The sequence below is a fragment of the Coregonus lavaretus genome, assembly GCF_964263955.1.
Source record: "Coregonus lavaretus genome assembly, chromosome: 1".
Classification (NCBI taxonomy): domain Eukaryota; kingdom Metazoa; phylum Chordata; class Actinopteri; order Salmoniformes; family Salmonidae; genus Coregonus; species Coregonus lavaretus.
The window spans coordinates 92,494,244-92,510,864 of NC_139988.1; the positions used below are offsets into that span (position 1 = coordinate 92,494,244).

At 43.3% G+C, this 16,621-nt stretch overlaps 1 protein-coding gene across 1 annotated transcript; it reads left to right on the top strand.

Moving 5' to 3' along the window:
• The first annotated feature begins 7,766 nt into the window (after window positions 1–7,766).
• On the top strand, window positions 7,767–10,812 carry LOC311132449 (interferon regulatory factor 2-binding protein 2-A-like). Its single transcript, XM_084165737.1, has 2 exons — window positions 7,767–8,894; window positions 9,500–10,812. Exons 1-2 carry the CDS (start codon window positions 8,054–8,056, stop codon window positions 10,228–10,230), a joined length of 1,572 nt encoding a protein of 523 aa, XP_084021863.1. The 5' UTR covers window positions 7,767–8,053; the 3' UTR covers window positions 10,231–10,812.
• The last annotated feature ends 5,809 nt before the right edge of the window (window positions 10,813–16,621 follow it).

Below are 16,621 nucleotides of genomic sequence, written 5' to 3' on the forward strand. Positions count from 1 at the left end.
GACCATCATAATGTCCTCTACAGAGTATCATAATGTCCTCTACAGACCATTATAATGTCCTCTGCAGAGTATCATAATGTCCTCTACAGACCATCATAATGTCCTCTACAGAACATCATAATGTCCTCTAGAGACCATCATAATGTCCTCTACAGAACATCATAATGTCCTCTACAGACCATCATAATGTCCTCTACAGAACATCATAATGTCCTCTACAGAACATCATAAAGTCCTCTACAGAGTATCATAATGTCCTCTACAGACCATCATAATGTCCTCTACAGAACATCATAATGTCCTCTAGAGACCATCATAATGTCCTCTACAGAACATCATAATGTCCTCTACAGACCATCATAATGTCCTCTACAGACCATCATAATGTCCTCTACAGAGTATCATAATGTCCTCTACAGAGTATCATAATGTCCTCTGCAGAGTATCATAATGTCCTCTACAGACCATCATAATGTCCTCTACAGAACATCATAATGTCCTCTAGAGACCATCATAATGTCCTCTACAGAACATCATAATGTCCTCTACAGACCATCATAATGTCCTCTACAGAACATCATAATGTCCTCTACAGAACATCATAAAGTCCTCTACAGAGTATCATAATGTCCTCTACAGAGTATCATAATGTCCTCTACAGACCATCATAATGTCCTCTACAGAGTATCATAATGTCCTCTAGAGACCATCATAATGTCCTCTAGAGAGTATCATAATGTCCTCTACAGACCATCATAATGTCCTCTAGAGAACATCATAATGTCCTCTACAGACCATCATAATGTCCTCTAGAGACCATCATAATGTCCTCTAGAGAGTATCATAATGTCCTCTACAGACCATCATAATGTCCTCTACAGACCATCATAATGTCCTCTACAGAGTATCATAATGTCCTCTACAGAGTATCATAATGTCCTCTACAGAGTATCATAATGTCCTCTACAGACCTTCATAATGTCCTCTACAGACCATCATAATGTCCTCTACAGACCATCATAATGTCCTCTACAGAGTATCATAATGTCCCCTACAGACCATCATAAAGTCCTCTACAGACCATCATAATGTCCTCTACAGAGTATCATCATGTCCTCTACAGAGTATCATAATGTCCTCTACAGACCATCATAATGTCCTCTACAGACCATCATAATGTCCTCTACAGACCATCATAATGTCCTCTACAGAGTATCATAATGTCCTCTACAGACCATCATAATGTCCTCTACAGACCATCATAATGTCCTCTACAGAGTATCATAATGTCCTCTAGAGACCATCATAATGTCCTCTACAGACCATCATAATGTCCTCTAGAGACCATCATAATGTCCTCTAGAGAGTATCATAATGTCCTCTACAGACCATCATAATGTCCTCTACAGACCATCACAATGTCCTCTACAGAGTATCATAATGTCCTCTACAGAGTATCATAATGTCCTCTACAGAGTATCATAATGTCCTCTACAGACCTTCATAATGTCCTCTACAGACCATCATAATGTCCTCTACAGACCATCATAATGTCCTCTACAGACCATCATAATGTCCTCTACAGAGTATCATAATGTCCTCTACAGACCTTCATAATGTCCTCTACAGACCATCATAATGTCCTCTACAGACCATCATAATGTCCTCTACAGACCATCATAATGTCCTCTACAGAGTATCATAATGTCCCCTACAGACCATCATAAAGTCCTCTACAGACCATCATAATGTCCTCTACAGACCATCATAATGTCCTCTACAGAGTATCATAATGTCCTCTACAGAGTATCATAATGTCCTCTACAGACCATCATAATGTCCTCTATAGACCATCATAATGTCCTCTACAGACCATCATAATGTCCTCTACAGACCATCAATATGTCCTCTACAGACCATCATAATGTCCTCTACAGACCATCAATATGTCCTCTACAGACCATCATAATGTCCTCTACAGACCATCATAATGTCCTCTACAGACCATCATAATGTCCTCTACAGACCATCATAATGTCCTCTACAGAACATCATAATGTCCTCTACAGACCATCATAATATCCTCTACAGAGTATCATAATGTCCTCTACAGAGTATCATAATGTCCTCTACAGACCATCATAATGTCCTCTACAGAGTATCATAATGTCCTCTAGAGAGAATCATAATGTCCTCTACAGACCATCATAATGTCCTCTACAGAGTATCATAATGTCCTCTACATACCATCATAATGTCCTCTACAGACCATCATAATGTCCTCTACAGACCATCATAATGTCCTCTACAGACCATCATAATGTCTTCTGCAGAGTATCATAATGTCCTCTACAGACCATTATAATGTCCTCTACAGACCATCATAATGTCCTCTACAGAGTATCATAATGTCCTCTACAGACCATTATAATGTCCTCTGCAGAGTATCATAATGTCCTCTACAGACCATCATAATGTCCTCTACAGAACATCATAATGTCCTCTAGAGACCATCATAATGTCCTCTACAGAACATCATAATGTCCTCTACAGACCATCATAATGTCCTCTACAGAACATCATAATGTCCTCTACAGAACATCATAAAGTCCTCTACAGAGTATCATAATGTCCTCTACAGACCATCATAATGTCCTCTACAGAACATCATAATGTCCTCTAGAGACCATCATAATGTCCTCTACAGAACATCATAATGTCCTCTACAGACCATCATAATGTCCTCTACAGACCATCATAATGTCCTCTACAGAGTATCATAATGTCCTCTACAGAGTATCATAATGTCCTCTGCAGAGTATCATAATGTCCTCTACAGACCATCATAATGTCCTCTACAGACCATCATAATGTCCTCTACAGAACATCATAATGTCCTCTACAGACCATCAATATGTCCTCTACAGACCATCATAATGTCCTCTACAGACCATCATAATGTCCTCTACAGACCATCATAATGTCCTCTACAGACCATCATAATGTCCTCTACAGAACATCATAATGTCCTCTACAGACCATCATAATATCCTCTACAGAGTATCATAATGTCCTCTACAGAGTATCATAATGTCCTCTACAGACCATCATAATGTCCTCTACAGAGTATCATAATGTCCTCTAGAGAGAATCATAATGTCCTCTACAGACCATCATAATGTCCTCTACAGAGTATCATAATGTCCTCTACATACCATCATAATGTCCTCTACAGACCATCATAATGTCCTCTACAGACCATCATAATGTCCTCTACAGACCATCATAATGTCTTCTGCAGAGTATCATAATGTCCTCTACAGACCATTATAATGTCCTCTACAGACCATCATAATGTCCTCTACAGAGTATCATAATGTCCTCTACAGACCATTATAATGTCCTCTGCAGAGTATCATAATGTCCTCTACAGACCATCATAATGTCCTCTACAGAACATCATAATGTCCTCTAGAGACCATCATAATGTCCTCTACAGAACATCATAATGTCCTCTACAGACCATCATAATGTCCTCTACAGAACATCATAATGTCCTCTACAGAACATCATAAAGTCCTCTACAGAGTATCATAATGTCCTCTACAGACCATCATAATGTCCTCTACAGAACATCATAATGTCCTCTAGAGACCATCATAATGTCCTCTACAGAACATCATAATGTCCTCTACAGACCATCATAATGTCCTCTACAGACCATCATAATGTCCTCTACAGAGTATCATAATGTCCTCTACAGAGTATCATAATGTCCTCTGCAGAGTATCATAATGTCCTCTACAGACCATCATAATGTCCTCTACAGAACATCATAATGTCCTCTAGAGACCATCATAATGTCCTCTACAGAACATCATAATGTCCTCTACAGACCATCATAATGTCCTCTACAGAACATCATAATGTCCTCTACAGAACATCATAAAGTCCTCTACAGAGTATCATAATGTCCTCTACAGAGTATCATAATGTCCTCTACAGACCATCATAATGTCCTCTACAGAGTATCATAATGTCCTCTAGAGAACATCATAATGTCCTCTACAGACCATCATAATGTCCTCTAGAGACCATCATAATGTCCTCTAGAGAGTATCATAATGTCCTCTACAGACCATCATAATGTCCTCTACAGACCATCATAATGTCCTCTACAGAGTATCATAATGTCCTCTACAGAGTATCATAATGTCCTCTACAGAGTATCATAATGTCCTCTACAGAGTATCATAATGTCCCCTACAGACCATCATAAAGTCCTCTATAGACCATCATAATGTCCTCTACAGAGTATCATCATGTCCTCTACAGAGTATCATAATGTCCTCTACAGACCATCATAATGTCCTCTACAGACCATCATAATGTCCTCTACAGAGTATCATAATGTCCTCTACAGACCATCATAATGTCCTCTACAGACCATCATAATGTCCTCTACAGAGTATCATAATGTCCTCTAGAGACCATCATAATGTCCTCTACAGACCATCATAATGTCCTCTAGAGACCATCATAATGTCCTCTAGAGAGTATCATAATGTCCTCTACAGACCATCATAATGTCCTCTACAGACCATCACAATGTCCTCTACAGAGTATCATAATGTCCTCTACAGAGTATCATAATGTCCTCTACAGAGTATCATAATGTCCTCTACAGACCTTCATAATGTCCTCTACAGACCATCATAATGTCCTCTACAGACCATCATAATGTCCTCTACAGACCATCATAATGTCCTCTACAGAGTATCATAATGTCCTCTACAGACCTTCATAATGTCCTCTACAGACCATCATAATGTCCTCTACAGACCATCATAATGTCCTCTACAGACCATCATAATGTCCTCTACAGAGTATCATAATGTCCCCTACAGACCATCATAAAGTCCTCTACAGACCATCATAATGTCCTCTACAGACCATCATAATGTCCTCTACAGAGTATCATGATGTCCTCTACAAAGTATCATAATGTCCTCTACAGACCATCATAATGTCCTCTATAGACCATCATAATGTCCTCTACAGACCATCATAATGTCCTCTACAGACCATCAATATGTCCTCTACAGACCATCATAATGTCCTCTACAGACCATCAATATGTCCTCTACAGACCATCATAATGTCCTCTACAGACCATCATAATGTCCTCTACAGACCATCATAATGTCCTCTACAGACCATCATAATGTCCTCTACAGAACATCATAATGTCCTCTACAGACCATCATAATGTCCTCTACAGAGTATCATAATGTCCTCTAGAGAGTATCATAATGTCCTCTACAGATCATCATAATGTCCTCTACAGACCATCATAATGTCCTCTACAGAGTATCATAATGTCCTCTACAGAGTATCATAATGTCCTCTACAGAGTATCATAATGTCCTCTAGAGACCATCATAATGTCCTCTACAGCCCATCATAATGTCTTCTACAGACCATCATAATGTCCTCTACAGACCATCATAATGTCCTCTACAGAGTATCATAATGTCCTCTACAGACCATCATAATGTCCTCTACAGAGTATCATAATGTCCTCTACAGACCATCAATGTCCTCTACAGACCATCATAATGTCCTCTGCAGAGTATCATAATGTCCTCTACAGACCATCATAATGTCCTCTACAGACCATCATAATGTCCTCTACAGAGTATCATAATGTCCTCTACAGACCATCAATGTTCTCTACAGACCATCATAATGTCCTCTGCAGAGTATCATAATGTCCTCTACAGACCATCATAATGTTCTCTAGAGAGTATCATAATGTCCTCTACAGACCATCATAATGTCCTCTGCAGAGTATCACAATGTCCTCTACAGACCAGCAATGTCCACAGCAGGCTGGCTGGGAACCAGGGTTCCATGGATGGGTGAGACGAGGCCGGGCGCGGGGCTGATGGTTGGTGGGTAGGACAGAGGTTGGGCGCAAAGTGGATGGTTGGCGGTTTGGGGCGGGGCGAGGCGGATGGATGGCGGGTAGGGTAGAGGTTGGGCGCAAAGTGGATGGTTGGCGGTTTGGGGCGGGGCGAGGCGGATGGATGGCGGGTAGGGTAGAGGTTGGGCGCAATGTGGATGGTTGGCGGTTTGGGGCGGGGCGAGGCGGATGGATGGCGGGTAGGGTAGAGGTTGGGCGCAAAGTGGATGGTTGGCGGTTTGGGGCGGGGCGAGGCGAGGCGGGGTGCAAGGCGGATGGATGGCGGGTAGGTGCCGAGTTAGGAGACGGATGGTTGACAGGTCGGTACGTGACTAAACATCTTACTTCCTCTTTGGAACGTCACGGCGGCAGGCTTGCACAAATATATCAGGCTTTGTGTCTACACACACAAACACAAACATACACACTTGTGTTGGCAGCAGTTAGGCTTCAGTCAGTTGCATTATTGCCTCACCCTACAGCTAAGCATCTGTTGAAATGAATTCGGCCCTGCCTTGGGTGGAATGACAAAACAAATACTTTCGTTTTGTCCCTCCCTCCAGTCACCCACCCACTCCTTTAACTGCTGGAACACACTGGAATTCTACATTAGAATTCATGAAACTTTCTTGCCCTTTTAAGGGCCTTTTATGCACGTGTTCTGTCTTTTACGCACGGGTGAATTCAGTGATAAGATAAGCTTTTCAGACATATTCGAATAGGCTAATTATTATATGTCATATTTTGTTTATTGACTGACTGGTGTAGTTGATTCTTCAATCATTGTTGATTCTTGAATCATTCATCATTTATTTTCATAGCCTACCCACCCACTTACCAATAGCTAACGTCAAAATGTATTAGAATGATGTGGTGTTGCAGTGCCTCATATAACCTACTGGATATCCGGTTATGCTCCCATTCCACACGTCTGGAAATCCCCATATCTATAGCGCTTCCTGGAACCTAGACGAAGATCAGCGGTTAGAATACGAATTTGCACACTGGAAGCTGACGAAAATAAAACCCTTTCATATTTTACATTCGCATGAATATTCATTCGTCGAATTAGGCTGCAGTAACGACGGGCTACGGTTTGACTGGGTTTGGTATGACGCGGACCGCCTACGGGATGGAATGTGGACGTGTTCATTTGTTGCAGCTACTAAATGATTGTGCCTAAAATCGGGATTTAGGGAATATTTTACGCATCGAAAGGGTTTGGCTGTAGTTGCTGTAACCAGGGAAAGATGATTTCCAATACGACATTGCAAACGCATAAAACCCCCCCAAAAAAACATTTATTGTGAAAAATGCACCTTCGAATATTTCCAACATTCCAATACTAGCCTTTTCCATTATATTTATCATCCAAATCATGTTGATGGTCAAGAAAATGTTGTGTTGTAATAAAACCCCAACAGAGTGCAGTATGGTTCTCTTCCAGCCACACTGTCCTCTCTGCCACAATATCCAACATATTTCGAGTCGAATGTCCTTTACAAAGAGGATGTTTATTCGTGGATATCTTTTCCGTTTCAACTTGCAGCAGAAGGCAACAATAACACGGTTCTCGTCTCTCCCCACCCCGATGTGGTGTTGGCTGGTTGGTTGTAACCTTCTTGGCAAAGGTTCAAGAAGTGATTGAATTAAAAAAAAAAAAAATGGGGCGACGGAGACTGGCGTGACTGAGCATGCGCCTGAGGAGGGGGGGGGGGGGGCCGCCGTCGAAGAATGAAGTAACTAGAATGTTGAAGCTGGAAGCGCAGAGGCGGTGACGTCACTGCTCTACATCGGGACTGGGCTGAGCGGAGGCTGCAGGCAGTGAGACCGACAGATAGAGAACGCGTCAGGTCGTAGTAGCCTGGAAAAAACACATTATATCTGCTGTCATGAAGTTCTGTTTGTAACTTCATTGTTTGTTGCCATAGTCAGGAGACAGACGGAGAGGAGTCGAGGACGTATTTTTCTTTTTTGAGAAACGTAAGGACCTAACTGTGTCTGATTTCTAAAAAGGACTAGGAGATATCCACACACAGAGACCTGGGTTAGAGAGAGATATAAGGTCCGTTTTTTGAAAGGGAAGCTATGTCGTCCGCGACGGTAGCTGCTTCAAGAAGGCAGTCGTGTTATTTATGTGACCTGCCCCGCATGCCCTGGGCAATGATCTGGGATTTTACCGAGTCCATCTGCAGGGGATGTGTCAACTACGAAGGAGCGGACCGGATCGAGTTTGTGATTGAGACAGCCCGGCAGCTGAAGCGGGCTCACGGTTTACAGGAGGGTAGATCTCCAGGGCCCAGTAAACAGCAGCAGCTCTCTGGGAAAGAAATCCATGCTAATCACCACGGGTTGGGAGGAGACCCGGGATCCAGGCCACCTCAGCCCCTTGACCGCTACCCCCTCTCCACCTCGGACCGTCCTCCGCGGCTGGGGCCAGAGTACCAGTCTGGGAGACAGGCAAACGGAATTCCTGTACCTAATGGATTTCCTAAACCGGACGATCCACCCGAGCTCAACCGGCAGAGCCCAAACCCGCGCAGGAATAACACGGTTCCTTCTAATCTAGTGCCTTTGGTGAACGGGAACATGTCCTCCTTGCACACCGTTAACGGCCGACCTGTGGGGCCGATGGGGCACCCGGGGTCTGGTTTGATGGCCGGTAGCCCCAACGGGCACGGCGGTAAGCGGCCAGCCTCGTTCTCCAGCATAGAGCAGCACGAGAAGGATAAGCACAGACCGGACAGCCTGACACCGGAGATAGAGAACCACAAACAACGGACGGATGACTGGCTGAACAAGGGGAAAACGGTCAGGGACTTGATGGCTCTCCATACCTTCGACAACCGGTTCAAGAAAGATCCTGCCGCCATGCATCAGAGGGTGATGGGCTATGAGCAACAACAGAACGCCGCTGCTTCTAAATCAGGTTGGTACCGACTGGCTGGGCTGGCTGGATAGATGGGGTTGTTTTTTTTTCTCCATCTGAATGGAGCAGTACAGTAACCTGGCCTGCATACAGCCAAGATATTATTCTGCATGTTAATGAACCTTTGCTACATACTAATTACACTTCAATTAAAATACATTTAGCATTTTCTCATGACACAAACACATGAGTCATGCGTAGCCTAATATGCTTAAGCCAATGGAAAGTTTCTCACATTTCAACCCTTAGGCATACCATTCAAATTAAATAGATTGATCAGATTTGCATTTTTTTTTCTAATGACACAAACACAGCCACAAGTCATGCGTAATAATATGCATATGACTGCCTTTTTTGTTTATGTGTATATTTTATGTGTTTTATTTAACTAGGTTCCCCCTGTTAAATAAAGGTGAATAGATAAATAAAAAAAACATAAAAAATGTATGCTTACTACGCAATAAGATAATGTTGTTGTTTGTATTATTTTGTGTCGTGCAAGAAGGGAAGCACATGCTTCTTTATTCTCAGTGAATTATGAATCATCTGTTGTGTCTCTCTAACTCAGCCTTCTTCATGTTTAATTAACCCTTTCCTTCCTCCAGACAGGGGAAAACACCCGCGGAATATGAAGAGGAAAGCATCGCCAGAACCGGAGGGAGAGAGAGAGGGAACCGCCTCCAAGCATAACGGAGAGGACAGGCAGCGGTGGTTACCAGGTCCACCATCTGACGGTGACGTACATAAAATGGCCCCGGGACCGCCACCAAACTTCTCCTCCGTCCCCCCCAATACCATATCCCCCCACTCACGCACCACCCCACCGGAAGCTGGGCAGAACGGACAGTCTCCCATGGCGGCGCTGATCCTAGCGGCAGACAACGCCGGTGGTGGCGGGAACAGCTCACCCAAAGACGGTAACCAGGTCCACTCCACCACGCGCCGCAACAGCAGCAGCCCGCTCTCGCCCTCCTCCGTCAACCAGAACCGGCGGCTCGCGCAGGGGAGGGAAGCTACTGGTGGTGGCGCGGACCAAGGGCACGGACTCCAAAGCATTCCGGACTCGTCGGTACCCGGGAGCACACCTCTCTGCTGCACGCTGTGTCGCGAGAGGTTAGAGGACACACACTTCGTTCAGTGTCCTTCGGTGCCCTCGCACAAGTTCTGCTTCCCGTGCTCCCGGGAGAGCATCAAACAGCAAGGGGCCACCGGGGAGGTGTACTGTCCCAGCGGGGAGAAGTGCCCGTTGGTGGGCTCTAACGTACCGTGGGCTTTCATGCAAGGAGAAATCGCTACCATCCTTGACGTGAAAGTAAAAAAGGAAAGGGATCCTTGATTTCCATTTTCAACATTTTTTTGGGGGGGAAGGGATTGTTGGGGAAAAAAGTCAAAATACAACTATATAAATATAAAAATACTACATACCATCCAAGCAAACTAATGGACTATGTAGATATTGGACCCAAACTGAGTGGACTACTGTATACTTCAGTAAAACATGGCTGTATAATTTTTAGATTTTTTTTGAATACATTGTGTTTCTATATTTTTGAAGATAAAGGTATGTAATCATAATAAAATTGGACTCTCTTGGTCCCTCTTTGTTGATGTACTTCTAGGTGTACGTCTCAAATGGCACCCTATTCCCTATGCAGTGCACTACTTTTAACCAGGGCCCGTAGGGAAACCCAGAGGGCTCTGGTCAAAAGTAGTGCACTATGTAGGGCATAGGGTGCCATTTGGGACATGCCCTGTCTGATAGCATTTCCTTTTCAAAACGTAGAATGTGACTGATGATGACTAGCCTCTCTCTATAAGCACTTAGCAACCAACTGAAATGATTTTTTTTAGCTGTAATGTGTATGCACTTGTTTAAAAAAATTATTGCCAAATACAATTTGTGATCTTGTATGAAGAACTAAGTGTCTGAGGTTGCTTTTCTTTAAATGATAAATGTTAAGAAACCACTTTTGTGAAGTGGATAAATAGAATGTTGGGGTTATATAAAGTGGTTGTTCCAGCAATTTGCATAGGAGTGAAGGCTGGAATGACACACTGATCTGGTATGTCAGTCTGCGCACACTGCTGCCAAGCTAGAGTTTCTGTATTCTGCACAAGGACAAACTTGCTCAGTCTACTTTCAGATAATAAAGTAGACAACCTCTCTCTGACATCCTGCTCCAACTACCTTTCAGATGGTATTTGTTGATAATGCAGTTTTTTTTCTCCTAATATGCCTTGAGCAATGACCTTCTTTCGTGGAACACATGCTTGATAATAACCCAGGCCATGTGTCTTTCCGTCTACAATACTGCCACATGTCCCAGTTTTGGCGCCTATCTTGTGGTCTGATCTGATGTTTTGGTAGTTCAGCAATCAGCAGCACATGGTATGATGTGTGTCCCGAATGGGTCCCTATTTCCTGTAGTGCACTACCAATGGGCCCTGGTCAAAAGTAGTGCACTATATAGGGAATAGGGTGCCATTTGGGATGCAGGCATGTACAGTATACGGAGGAAGCACGCAAGTTGTTAAGTCAGTCAGTCAGTCAGAGAGAAGGGGGTGGAGTCGCTGACTACAAATCAGGCCATACGGGTATTATGTTACCACTGCTAGAACAGTGTACCCAGTGTGTGTGTGTGTGTGTGAGTGTGTGTGTGTGTGTGTGTGTGTGTGTGTGTGTGTGTGTGTGTCTGCTTTAACAGTATAGCCGTTTGACCCCATGTGAGGGACTTGACCAATGCGATAAAATAGGGCCTGAATGACTCAATGAAACAGATTTTTTTGAACAGAGATAGGCCTTAAATCAGAATATTGCACTGCACTTTAAACCAGTTATTTACATTTGGTTTAGAAAAACAAAACAACTGTTTTGACAGAATAGTTGAACACATTGTTCATAATATAAAGTCTATCAGAAAAACGACTGAATTCGCTAAAACTATTTATCCCCCCCACAAATGTAACTTTATTCACATTTTATAAGTCGCTTACATTCTAACTTGTTTATCACGATGAGGCTATTTCCCGTGTGTTACCAGTGTATGGGCAACATTTCAAATGTTACTGTCACATCGTGTGAAGACACAGGGCTACAATAGATTTGTTTGTGTTTTCTGACAAACTCCTCTCTTAACCCATTCTTATTTTAAAGCCATTTTAGTCTCGGCGCTAACTCTAACTAACATCAAAACCTGCTCAACACAATCTTGGTCACGTTAGTTAAGGAACATATTACCATCTATCTCCTCTTCACTTTCTCAGCAGCATAGTAAAAAAAAATAGATATGTTTGCTAATGAATGACGTGTTCTCTGTTGGCTCAGCGTCATTCTGCCCTACAGCAGGATTCTGTTGGTAAACTAATGGAGACCTTTGAACCCTGTAATCATTGATGTCCTTGTTGGTTCATAGTGTATTCTAGGAAATTACTTTACCACAGAAATCCCTAATCTCAAATAGAGAGAAAACACACATTACAGTAACCACATTTCCATCCTGGCTTATGCAAGTAAAGTCACATGGTATATATATATATAAAATGAATCACGACGCCTGTGATGGAAACAGGAAGTTTCGGTACAATTTGATAAATGCCGACAGATAAATGCTGGTTGGATCGAGGGTCTGATTCTGGTGACGTGATGATACTGCCGTTTGACAAATAAATATATTCTCGCTCTTATCCATAATTATCTCATCATGTCAAACCGCACAGCGTACCCTGTATTGGCTAGAGCGCACGTACGTGCCAAGATCAGAGTAGGCACATTTGCTATTTAATGCAACAGTTGTTGTTTTTTATCGGTAGAAAATGTGATAGAAACACATTGAACTTTAGATTTTTATGTTATTTTATTTTACTACTTCGTCTGAACTTAAGTGAAAACGTACATTTTGTGTGCACTATTTCATCACGCGCTGATATTTATCCACAACAAGTCCGTTTGGTGGAAACACACCACTGGTGAGAAAATGCGCATATTTTCTTTATGCGGATTTTAGAATATTCGCATTAAAATCTGTCGCCAATTGGATGGAAACCACAGCCAAATATTTACCTCTTTACAGCCCTTGTTTACCTCTAAATACCGATCCCCCTGTAGAATGGAATGATAGTCCACCCTCCACCCTCTGGGATCTTTGCCAGTGGAATTTACTGAAAGTTTAATGTTTAAACTCTCTCTCTATCTTTCTGAAGCTCTCTATTGCTCTCTCTGAAACTTCTCTGTCTCTCTCCCGCCCTCTCTTTTACTCTCAATTCAAAGGGCTTTTGCAAGTCAAATAGGTAATGAACAAAAGTTAAATAAAGAATCAGAATTGAACAGTAAACATTACACACAAAGGAAGAGACATTTCAAATGTCATATTATGTCTATACACAGTGTTGTAACGATGTGCGAATAGTTAAAGTACTCTCTCTCTCTCTCTCTCTCTCTCTCTCTCTCTCTCTCTCTCTCTCTCTCTCTCTCTCTCTCTTTCTCTCTTTCTCTATCTCTTAAACACTCTCTCCCTCTTTCTCCTAAACTCTCTCTCTTTAACTCTCTCTCTCTCTCTGTCTCTCTCTTTAACTCTCTCTCTCTCTCTCTCTCTCTCTCTCTCTCTCTCTCTCTCTCTCTCTCTCTCTCTCTCTCTCTCTCTCTCTCTCTCTCTCTCTCTCTCTCTCTCTCTCTCTTCTCTCTCTCTCTCTATCTCTTAAACACTCTCTCCCTCTTTCTCTTAAACGCTCTCTCTCTTTAACTCTCTCTCTCTCTCTCTCTGAAGCTCTCTATCACGCTCTCTGAAGCTTTCTCTCTTAAACTCTCCGTCTCCCCCTCTCTCTCTGTCTGTAGTTTGTTGGTGATGTGGACACCAAGGAACTTGAAGCTCTCAACCTGCTCCACAACAGCCCCGTCAATGAGAATGGGGGCGTGCTCGGTCCTCTTCTTTTTCCTGTAGTCCACAATCATCTCCTTTGTCTTGGTCACGTTGAGGGAGAGGTTATTGTCCTGGCACCACACGGACAGGTCTCTGACCTCCTCCCTTTAGGCTGTCTCGTCATTGTCGGTGATCAGGCCTACCACTGTTGTGTCATCGGCAAACTTGGTGTTGGAGTCGTGCCTGGCCATGCAGTCATGAGTGAACAGGGAGTACAGGAGGGGACTGAGCACACACCCCTGAGGGGCCCCCGTGTTGAGGATCAGTGTGGAGGATGTGTTGTTACCTACCTTTACCACCTGGGGGCGGCCCGTCAGGAAGTCCAGGATCCAGTTGCAGAGGGAGGTGTTTAGTCCCAGGGTCCTTAGCTTAGTGATAGGCTTTGAGGGCACTATGGTGTTGAACGCTGAGCTGTAGTCAATGAATAGCATTCTCAAATAGGTGTTCCTTTTGTCCAGGTGTGAAAGGGCAGTGTGGCGCGCAATAGCGATTGCGTTATCTGTGGATCTGTTGGGGCGGTATGCAAATTGGAGTGGGTCTAGGGTTTCTGGGATAATGGTGTTGATGTGAGCCATGACCAGCCTTTCAAAGCACTTCATGGCTACCGATGTGAGTGCTACAGGTCGGTAGTCATTTAGGCAGGTTACCTTAGTGTTCTTGTGCACAGGGACTATGGTGGTCTGCTTGTAACATGTTGGTATTACAGACTCAGACAGGGAGAGGTTGAAAATGTCTGTGAAGACACTGGCCAGTTGGTCAGCGCATGCTCGGAGTACACATCCTGGTAATCCATCTGGCCCCGCGGCCTTGTGAATGTTGACCAGTTTAAAGGTCTTACTCACATTGGCTACGGAGAGCGTGATCACACAGTCTTCCGGAACAGCTGATGCTTTCATGCATGTTTCAGCATTACTTGCCTCGAAGCGAGCATAGAAGTAATTTAGCTCATCTGGTAGGCTCGTGTCACTGGGCAGCTCGTGGCTGTGTTTCCCTTTGTAGTCTGTAATAGTTTGCAAGCCCTGCCACATCCGACAAGCGTCGGAGCCGGTGTAGTAGGATTCAATCTTAGTCCTGTATTGACTCTTTGCCTGTTTGATGGTTCGTCTGAGGGCATAGCGGGATTTCTTATAAGCTTCCGGGTTAGAGTTCCGCTCCTTGAAAGCGGCAGCTCTACCCTTTAGCTCAGTGCGGATGTTTCCTGTAATCCATGGCTTCTGGTTGGGGTACGTACGGTCACTGTGGGGACGACGTCATCGATGCACTTATTGATGAAGCCAGTGGCTGATGTGGTGTACTCCTCAATGCCATCGGAAGAATCCCGGAACAAATTCCAGTCTGTGCTAGCAAAACAGTCCTGTAGCTTAGCATCTGCTTCATCTGACCACTTTTTTATTGACCGAGTCACTGGTGCTTCCTGCTTTAGTTTTTGCTTGTAAGCAGGAATCAGGAGGATAGAATTATGGTCAGATTTGCCAAATGGAGGGCGAGGAAGAGCTTTGTACGCGTCTCTGTGTGTGGAGTAAAGGTGGTCTAGAGTTTTTTCCCCCTCTGGTTGCACATTTAACATGCTGGTAGAAATGAGGTAAAACAGATTTAAGTTTCCCTGCATTAAAGTCCCCGGCCACTAGGAGCGCCGCCTCTGGATGAGCGTTTTCCTGTTTGCTTATGGCCGTATACAGTTCATTGAGTGCGGTTTTAGTGCCAGGATCAGTTTGTGGTGGTAAATAGACAGCGTCGAAGAATGTAGATACTCTCTTGGTAAATAGTGTGGTCTACAGCTTATCATGATATACTCTACCTCAGGTGAGCAAAACCTCGAGACTTCCTTAGGTATTATGCACCAGCTGTTGTTTACAAATATACATAGACCGCCACCCCTTGTCTTACCAGAGGCTGCCGTTCTATCCTGCCGATACAGTGTATAACCCGCCAGCTGTATGTTATTCATGTCATCGTTCAGCCACGACTTGGTGAAACATAAGATATTACAGTTTTTAATGTCCCGTTGGTAGGATATTCGTGCCTGTAGTTCGTCCACTTTATTATCAAGCGATTGTAAGTTGGCCAATAGTATCGATGGCAAAGGCAGATTAGCCACTCGTCGCCGGCTCCTTACCAGGCACCCCGATCTCCTTCCGCGATATCTCATTTTCTTTATACTGCGAATGACGGGGATGAGGGCCCTGTCGGGTGTCTGGAGCAAATCCCTCTCGTCCGACTCAATAAAGAAAAATTATTTGTCCAGTTCAAGGTGAGTAATCGCTGTCCTGATATCCAGAAGCGAAAAAACACACAAAATAGCACGGTTTGTTAAGAGTCCATAAAACATCAGCCATCCCCTCCGCCGCTATCATCCAGTACCTTGTTGTCTTATAGGAGTGTTCTGACTGGAAAGAGAAAGTTCTGGAAAGTTCTGGTAGCTGGAGGATACTTTCCTTTCCTGCAGTCACATGACCTCATGGGTGGAATGTTATTTATATATTTTTTATAATTTCATAATTAATAAACATAATTCAATTTTAAACGCAGAAAATCCGGTGTTTCTATGTCAAACGGTTTTGTTATATTTCAGTCTTCTGTGATGTATATAAAGTGTAATATTGGGATGCAAACTCAAAATGGAATACATTTCAACTACAGTGGGGAAAAAAAGTATTTAGTCAGCAACCAATTGTGCAAGTTCTCCCACTTAAAAAGATGAGAGAGGCCTGTAATTTTCATCATAGGTCAACTATGACAGACAAAATGAGATTTTTTTTTCCAGATTTTTTTTTTTTAAATGAATTTATTTGCAAATTATGGTGGAAAATA

Excerpts from the sequence above, each read along its gene's own strand:
- LOC311132449 (XM_084165737.1), top strand. The coding sequence starts at position 8,054 with ATGTCGTCCGCGACGGTAGCTGCTTCAAGAAGGCAGTCGTGTTATTTA. Across the intron at positions 8,895-9,499 it reads CGCCGCTGCTTCTAAATCAG|ACAGGGGAAAACACCCGCGG; the intron begins GTTGGTACCGAC and ends TCCTTCCTCCAG.